The 9,648-nt window shown below is 38.4% G+C and overlaps 2 protein-coding genes across 2 annotated transcripts; both read right to left on the bottom strand.

Annotated features, from left to right (window-relative positions):
• Positions 1-4,552: 4,552 nt before the first annotated feature.
• LOC131611251 (uncharacterized) lies at positions 4,553-5,163 on the bottom strand. Its single transcript, XM_058883332.1, has 2 exons — positions 5,064-5,163; positions 4,553-4,902 (listed from the first exon to the last, which is right to left on the bottom strand). Exons 1-2 carry the CDS (start codon positions 5,119-5,121, stop codon positions 4,613-4,615), a joined length of 348 nt encoding a protein of 115 aa, XP_058739315.1. The 5' UTR covers positions 5,122-5,163; the 3' UTR covers positions 4,553-4,612.
• Positions 5,164-8,846: 3,683 nt separating this feature from the next.
• On the bottom strand, positions 8,847-9,239 carry LOC131613229 (uncharacterized mitochondrial protein AtMg00820-like). Its single transcript, XM_058884917.1, has one exon. The coding sequence runs from the start codon at positions 9,237-9,239 to the stop codon at positions 8,847-8,849; it is 393 nt and encodes a 130-aa protein (XP_058740900.1).
• Between the last annotated feature and the right edge of the window lie 409 nt (positions 9,240-9,648).

Below are 9,648 nucleotides of genomic sequence, written 5' to 3'. Positions count from 1 at the left end.
AACTGGTTTTTTTTTAATGTTTTTCTTAACAGTCTCTTATTTTTAATTAAAGGAAACCGAGAAATAAAATAAATGACATATAAACAGAAAAAGATAATATGATAAAAAAGTAATATATACAAGCTGATCCAAATCCAAATAAAAATAGTGTGCTAAAGATACAATCCGAAAACAAAAAATAAATAAACCCGACCACTACTGGGTGTGCCTAACCCTCTCACCATGGGCCCTCCTCTGCCGCCTGTGTGCCGCCGCACGGCCCGCATCAGTGACGATCATCTCCATCACAGCAACTGCCTCTGGACCGTCCTGATGAACGACACCTCGATCCAACGCGTCCCACCCAAGCATCTCTATCCGCTGACATATCGGCAGGAGATCAATGGCGTGGTCATCCTCGGCCTGCTGGTTCTCCAGGATCTCCTCGTGTGCTGGCCTAGGAGAGCCGGGAGCGTCGGGTGTCAGGAGAGGATGAGACACCCGGTAGAACCATGTGACGTACCCCTCCACACTGTGCTAGTCCTGGGTGACCCGCATGCGACGATACTCCTCTGGTACCACATGATGCGCCCAATCGTCCCATATGGTAGTGAGCTGCACTCTGGTGACTGTGTCGGGAGCAGCCTCGAAGGGTGACCTGGGTATCATCTGCACGAATCCTAACTGCCGCATGCACCGCTCAGGGAGATACTGGACCATGATGGTAGTCCCGCATGCCAACCACCCAGAATATAGAGATATGCCGTCAAAGGGGACAATCTGAGTGTAGTCGCTGAACGGCCTCCAGGTGACGTCGTCGTGCATCGTGCAGTCCAGGTACCCACGGTATGGTCCCACCGCATTGTTCCCCCTCTGGAGAACGTATCTGGCGGCCCTGGGCATGGGATCAACGTACGCAGGATCGATGTGGAAGCCGTGGATGCGGGAGAAGTAGGAGATGATCCAGCTCTGGAACATAAATAAATACGAAACATAAGTAAATACGAAACATAAATACGAAACATAAATAAATACGAAACAATTAAAATGAAATGTACCGTGAGTAGTGTGCAGGATCCGACCAACTGCCTCGTCCTCCAGTTGAGGCCTCATTCAGCTTCTGGTAGAGGTATGCCAGAGTAGCTGCCCCCAGTTCCACTGGTGAACGGTATCCAGGTCCATGAAGTAGCGGAGGTAGGTCACGTCGACGTACCTTGCACTCTTGTCCACAAAGCATGTAGCGCCTACCACATGCATGTACCAGCACCGGAGAGCGCAACCGCGGTGATACTGTGTAAATAGCTCGTCACCCTCAGCCTCGGCCGCCGCCACCAGGTTGTGCTCGAAGTAGCGGCTCAGTATGATGAACCGGATATGAGGCCCAGATGTCGTGGCGCACTCAAAATCAGCAACTTCGGGCTCCATGCCCAAATAGAGCACCATCCACTCAATGGCTTCGACCCTCTGGATCCGGGAGTGGGTCAACAGCGGCCCCCTGATGGGCAGGTGGAGAAGACACTACACATCATGCAAGGTGATCGTCATCTCCCCAACCGGAAAGTGGAAAGAAGACGTCTCCTTGTGCCAGCGCTCCATAAATGCCCCTTGCATGCCGTGGCTGATGGTGGTGTACCCCGTCATGCAGAGCCCGCTAAGCCCTGAACCTCGCACCGCGTCGTTAAACCACTGAGCTGCTGGTTTAAACAGACTAAAAATCTTCCGGGCGTGGTTCACCATTTTCAAAGGCTCTCTCTCCTGTTACAAAACAAAACAAATAAAAGCATATGTTAAATAGACCGTTAAGAAAATATCGAATAAACGTCTAAATTATAAACGGTTAAATTAAAAAAATACCTCACCCTCCTAAATACGCCTAGCGACGTGGTCGCGGTAGGATATCAGCACGGAAGTGTCAATGGGCCCTCCCGGGTAGCTGTCCTCCTGCTCATCCTCCTCCCCAGGTGGAGGGTCAACATCCCGTACCCCCTCCGGCTCAAGGTATGGAACTGCTACCTCCTCCTCCTCCTCCTCTCGCTGGCGGGAAGAAGATACCCGAGCCAGCCGACTCCTAGATCCAGATGAAGAGGTACCCTCTCCCACGTTCACGGGAACTCGCACACGACGTCCCCGACCCTGCCCCCATCCCTGGGTCGACGCCAGCTGTGCCGCCGCCCGCTCGCGTCTAGCCGACGCAGTCTGGGTCTCCCTACCCTGTCTGATGCGTGCTGGTTGGTTGCTTGACATGTTCCTGTAAACAATTGAAATCGATTAATATGCGATACAAAAGAAAAAAATAAAAATATTACACTTCTGATACAATTCAGAAGTTCATTTCCGAAACTGGGAATGGAGGTGTTTTCAGAAATGAACTTCCGAAACACCCCTGCGCAGAACTTCTCTGCAACCTCCAATGGCAGACCCCAAAAACCTAAACCAAAACTACTTTTATGCCTACTAAACAACCTAATATCAGTACCAACCTATCTTAATGTGATTTTTTCAGTTTCTAAACACCCTAATATAGTAATGAATAATGGATCTAAAAATTGAAAAAAAAATGATAAACTTACCAATTAGTGTTTGAGATAAGTTTGGTTGAGTTTGGAAGAAGAGTTTGGCAACCTCTGATACTTCACACTTGCTTTTGCAGAATTTTTGCAGAGAGTTTGAGTTTGGAAGAAGATTAGGGTAATGATTTGGGGGAGGGGGTTGTTTTGCTTAATTTGCAAAACGCGCATTATTTCGGAAGTTCATTTCCGAAATGCTGTTTTCGGAAATGAACTACCGAAACAAGACAATTTTTTCAAAAAAAAAGCGCTTTCGGAGATGCATCTCCGAAAACACCTTTTTCTTGCATTTCAGAGATGCATTTCCGAAGTCAGGGGTAGTTTGGGTTTTTCACCAGAGGTGGGTTAGAAAGTTGGGAGGTGGCCAAAGAAATTTCCTAACCATTATAGCATTTGGTCAAACCGTATTATAAATAACATTTTTTTTAGAGAAATAATAGACTTTTTTTTTAACATTTTAATTTCATTTAATATAGTGGTTTGATCAATTCTTTTAACAATTGAAATTTGGTATAAATTTTTAAGAGTTCCAGATCCTGCCTCTTAAAAAATATAGAACAAAACATTCACTTATATAAAGGTGAAAAATCTTTTAAAATATTATTAAAAGTATATAATTAATTTTCTTTTAATTTTGTTAGTCCAAATTATACTAAGATGAAATTGACAATATAAAATTTAATCACATTCAAATAGTCTAGTTCTTGTGGAACTCAGCCAAAATTCACTATAAAAAAGTTTAACAAAATTATAACCCTTAAGAGTTGTTTAAGATTAAGTTATTAGTTTTACAAAAATTATTTTTTAGTTTTAGATATAATGATCAAAAAACTTTTTTTTTTTGAATCAAGATATTTTATTAATTCAAAAACTCATTAGATACAAGGTGACCTAAGAGTCCAACCAACAAATCAAAAAAATCTAACACATCAAAGATGCTATGTGCTCTCTAAATTTCTTAGAAGCCCATCCTCTATACATGATATTTTCTATAATGTCTTTACTAGTATTTATACTTGTATACCTCTGTGTATTAGTACCAAAAATCTTGTCATTTCCATACCTCCATACGCCATAGATTGTCTCGGTGAAGGCTAACTTTAAAAGATTTGCTCTCCACCCTTTCTTAGCAATGTTCTCTAAGATCCATGCAAACTCAAGAGGCCATGCCATAGGTTCATGTTGGATAGCCAGCCATTGCAACACAGACCTCCATATACTCTTAGTCCCACTGCAAGTGAAAAAAAGATGCTCTAAACTCTCGTCATTATCGGCACATAAACTGCATCTCTGCTTAAGTATCATGCCAAATCGATATAGTCTATCTTTGGTCCCAAGTTTACCATGGCACGCAAGCCAAGTGGTGTGAATTGCTCGTGGGCGAGCCCTATTGCGGACAAACAAGTATCGTCAGGCCACTCTGCTCCCATCATCAATGAACGCATTGTATAATTGATTAGAGTTGAACCTGTTACCACAAAGCATCTTATCCCAGACCTGTTTACAGTTCAAAATAGTTTCCCTTTGCTGCAAAATTGCCTTCACGACCCAAGAAGCACTAGTTTTAATGATCAAAAAACTTTATTTGTGGAAATTTCTTCATTAATATTCCAATATTAAATATGTAAATCTTCATTAATAATATCACAATTAATTTATTTGTAGTTCTTCTTTATGATATCACAAAATAATTTTTGTAAATATTAATTAAAAAACCTTCTTTAGGTAATCCTTCTGAAATCCTTATAAGATCCAATATCACAAATCTTCGAACAATGATGAGCCTTAAAGGATACTTAATAAAAATAAATGAGAAACTTATATCAAAAGATTTTTTCATAAAATTTATATGCAAAATAAGAATAATCAATATTAAAAAATATATGAAAAATAATATTTTTATTATATGGAGAAAAAGAATTCTAACCCATAACCTAAGAATCAATTAGCAAACATTCCTAACATATTAGAATTAATTAATATTTAATAGTAGGAGTATATCGGGAGAAACCATATTAAAAATCCATAATTTATTTTTGTTTAACAATAAAATATAATTCTAACATCTAAGAACATACAACTTGGGAAGAAATTGGTGTAAATTCAAATTGAGTATCAGAAGTATAAGTGAAGGAGACAGATATAAATCCATAAAGTGGTGCTCCTTGAAGAAGAAGACCATCTTGGCTAAATACTGCAGGATCAACAGGTGTGCTTGATTTAAATGTATTGATATTGAACTTCACTTGTACTTGAGTGCAAATACAAGTGTTGGTCACGGTAACGTTCCACTCTGAACCTGATGTTTTGGTTTGTTTAACCTCAATGGCACTCAAAGTACAAGGTTGTCCATAAGCTGCAAAATGAACCATAAATTAAATATCAAAATAATGAAAATAATAAATCAAATAATTAGCTATTATTATAAAATGAAATTAAAAAAATTGGTTGATAAAACAAAAACCGTAACTAAAGAGATTATTCATGATATAAAATATGAAAGGTATGTTATGATACCTTGGAAAGCTAGGGCAAGGAAGAGAGTGAGGAAAAGAATGTTGAAAATAGAAGCCATTTGAGATTTTTGAGAGTGTTAATGTGTATAATAGTGTTTGTGTGATAGAAAAGAGTCGTAGTTGTTACACTATTTATAGTATAAAGTAGAAACGAAAATTAAACAATTATTAATTTTGTGTTAATTTTTTTTATTTCCTTTTTCTTATCTAATCTAGAATCAGTGCTATTGAAAAATTCATTGAATTTTATTCTCTATTTGATTTAATTTAATATTGTATTTAATATAATAGATTTGTTTCTCATCTATTATAAGAAAGTTTAATTTAAAGAAAAAAAGGTTTAATAGAAAAATAATATATTACTGTAATAATAATGTTAATTTTTATAATAATTTTTAATAGAAAAGTACTATGTTAAGATTTTTTTATTCTATTTAATACTGCATTTAATAAAAAAATATCAGTTTCCCATATCTATTATAGGAATGTTTAATTTTTTAAATTAAAAAATTTGCATTAAAGAAGGTTGTGTTCAATAGCCAAGTATTTCAAACAATTATTTATTATTATTTCTTTCCGTCCATTACGTTAGAACATACAAAATCAATTAAGGTGAATCGATGGAGAATTAGGTTCAATTGAAAAAGATGTAGTTTAGAGAATTGAGAGAGAGAGTAGTGAAATTGACATTAACCATAATAGGGTGTAGTGAGCTTTGAAGCACTGACTCCAACCCAGACACCGGCGCACGACACGACACGGACACTCCGACACCGATAATATTGAAAATATAGGACACCGACACCGCTATATTTAAGCTAATATTTGAGTTTCATTTATCCATATATTGATCAAATTTAATTCTTTATTGATAAGATTGTTTTAATACATAATTAACCCTTTTAGATGTGTGTGAGATTTGTCCAAAAAAATATATAATTGTGTGTTGAAGCAAAGAAAAAAAAAACAAATTTTAGTTTGAAACATTTGTCTGAGTTGTCGGACATATGTGGTATTAGTGTCATACGAGTGTCGGACATTGATTAAAAGAGTGTCGAAGCAAAGAAAAAACTATTTTTTAGGGGACACTTGTCTGACTTTTCCGACACTTCTTTGACTTTTCTGACACGTGTCGTATGGATGTCATACAAGTGTCGGACACCGACGCGTGTCAGACACCGCGACATGCCTACTCCTAGAGGTGTCCGTGCTTCATAGGTAGTGAGTCCCTTATATAAAGCAAAGTTACAGAATGATTGGAATCAACAAAAGTAATTAAAACATAAAATGAAACTGACAAGCTACTGTGTAATTGGTTACGACAAATAGCATAATCGGTTACGTCATAAACGCAACACCACTGAATCTGTTTTACGGGCCCATAATAGGTTACACCAACTGAAATATCAGAAAATAACATTTTCAACACACCACCTCATTTTTGTTGGTTCAAGTCCAACATACTCAAGCTCATCATCAATCTCTTGAACACCTAATTTGTTACTCCCTTTATCAACAGATCAGCCACTTGGTTCTCGCTTAGACAATATCTCAATCGAAAATTTCCTTTACTAGCTCCCTCAAATAATAAAACTGTGTCTTTATATGTTTTCTCCTTCCGTGTGCAATTGGATTCTTCGCAAGATTAATAGCAGAAACATTATCAATAAGAAGTGTAGTAGCCTCACCCTCATTGCTACCAAACTCCTTCAATAAATTCATAAGCCATGTGACTTGGTAAGCACACAACGACGCCGCAATATACTCGGCCTCACAAGATGAGAGTGCTACCACCGGTTCCTTTTTCGAACATCGAGAGATTAATGTCCTACCAAATATAAAGATGTATCCAGTCGTTGAATTTCTATCATCCCTATCTCCACACCAATTGGAATCGGTGAAACCAAGTAAACCACATTTTCGTCACGTATCTGATGCTCAAAAGAGAATTCCACACCCAAGAATTCTTTTGACATATCTAAGGATCCTCTTGATCGCCGCCAAATGAGACACCTGCGACCTCTCCATGAATCTACTAGTAATACTGACACTAAATGCCAAGTCTGATCGCATATTGCACAAGTACCGCAATGATTCAATCAATCTTCGATATTGAGTTGGATCCACATCTTTCTTATCCTCACTTTTGGACAGCTGTAGCCTTACTTCACTAAGTCCATGAGCAATCTCGTTTTTTATCTTTAGTACTTTATGCCAAGGAAATATGTCATAATTCCAAGGTCCGTCATCTCGAACTCATTTATGAGTTCACTCTTTAACCTTAAGATAATCTTCTCGCAGCTGTCGGTAATCAAAAGATCATCCACATATAGGGGACACTTGTTTGACTTTTCTGACACTTCTTTGACTTTTCCGACACGTGTCGTATGGATGTCATACAAGTGTCAGACACCGACGCGTGTCGGACACCGCGACATTCCTACTCCTAGAGGTGTCCGTGCTTCATAGGTAGTGAGTCCCTTATATAAAGCAAAGTTACAGAATGATTGGAATCAACAAAAGTAATTAAAACAAAAAATGAAACTGATAAGCTACAGTGTAATTGGTTACGACAAATAGCATAACCGGTTACTTCATAAATGCAACACCACTGAATCTGTTTTACGGGCCCATAATCGGTTACACCAACTGAAATACAAGAAAATAACATTTTCAACACACCACCTCATTTCTGTTGGTTCAAGTCCAACATACTCAAGCTCATCATCAATCTCTTGAACACCTCATTTGTTACTCCCTTTATCAACAGATCAGCCACTTGGTTCTCGCTTAGAAAATATCTCAATCGTAAATTTCCTTTACTAGCTCCCTCAAATAATAAAACCGTGTCTTTATATGTTTTCTCCTTCCGTGTGCAATTGGATTCTTCGCAAGATTAATAGCAAAAACATTATCAATAAGAAGTGTAGTAGCCCCACCCTCATTGCTACCAAACTCCTTCAATAGATTCATAAGCCATGTGACTTGGTAAGCACACAACAACGCCGCAATATACTCGGCCTCACAAGATGAGAGTGCTACCACCGGTTCCTTTTTCGAACACCAAGAGATTAATGTCCTACCAAATATAATGATGTATCCAGTCGTTGAATTTCTATCATCCCTATCACCACACCAATTGGAATCGGTGAAACCAAGTAAACCACATTTTCGTCACGTATCTGATGCTGAAAAGAGAATTCCACACCCAAGAATTCTTTTGACATATCTAAGGATCCTCTTGATCGCCGCCAAATGAGACACCTACGACCTCTCCATGAATCTACTAGTAATACCGACACTAAATGCCAAGTCTGGTCGCATATTGCACAAGTACCACAATGATCCAATCAATCTTCGATATTGAGTTGGATCCACATCTTTCTCATCCTCACTCTTGAACAGCTGTAGCCTTACTTCACTAAGTCCATGAGCAATCTCGTTTTTTATCGTTATTACTTTATGCCAAGGAAATATGTCATAATTCCAAGGTCCGTCATCTTGAACTCATTTATGAGTTCACTCTTTAACCTTAAGATAATCTTCTCGCAGCTGTCGGTAATCAAAAGATCATCCACATATAGGCAAAGAATGATCACACGGTCATTCGTATCCGATCTCGCATAAACACCATGTTCGCACACACACCGCTCGAAACCAATATCAACAAGAAAACCATCAATGTGTTTTTTCCAGGCTCTTGGAGCTTGTTTCAAACCATATAATGCTTTATGAAACTTGTAGTATCTCATCTCTTGATTTTTCACTACAAATTGGGGGGTTGCTATACATAAACCTCTTCATTTAGCAGACTAATCAAAAACTCAGATTTGATGTCCATTTGATAAATGCCCCAATCTTTGTTGTTAGCAATACCAACAACTATTTGGATGGTCTCAAGCCTAGCCACAGGTGCAAACACTTCCACAAACTCTATACCTTCACGTTGCAAAAATTCCTTCGCTATCAATTGAGCCTTATACTTTATTATCTTGTCTTTGGGATTTGCCTTTACTTTATAGACCCAACGCCCACCAATTTGATTCTTTCCAAGCGGTGGATCAACTAACTCCCAAGTACTATTATTTTCAATGGATTCCAGTTCTTCTTTCATTGTACAAATCCATTTTGGATCGCTTAGAGCCTCCTCCGTGTTCACCGGTTCAGATTCGGTCATAGGCGCAAAATGAACAAAATCACCTTTATTATTGATTTCATTATCTTGGAATCTCTCTCATTCTTGAAGTCTCAGAGGCAACATCCTTTGCCTTGTTGATCTTCTACGATTTTCCTCGTTTCGAACCTCATCCAAGGGCTGCATGACTGTTTTTGAACTGACAGAATCATAAAAAAATATCGCCTAGGGGTTGCACGAAAATTTTGTATTAAGTCTAAAAATTCAAACTTTTATTTTAATATTCTTACCAGCAAAATCACGCAAAGAAAACAAGGTGGGAGGGGACTGACACATTAGAGAATGAGAGCCTAAATCCTTGGTTCGCCCCGCACTAAAGTGCGGTCATAACGGATATGTCCAATAGACTGAGTCCGTTTTGCCACCCCTAATTAAATTTAACTATTTCACT

The sequence above is a fragment of the Vicia villosa genome, linkage group LG6, assembly GCF_029867415.1.
Source record: "Vicia villosa cultivar HV-30 ecotype Madison, WI linkage group LG6, Vvil1.0, whole genome shotgun sequence".
Classification (NCBI taxonomy): Eukaryota; Viridiplantae; Streptophyta; class Magnoliopsida; order Fabales; family Fabaceae; genus Vicia; species Vicia villosa.
Note: the sequence above shows the minus strand (reverse complement) of the source record. Positions and strands in the feature narration are given on the sequence as shown.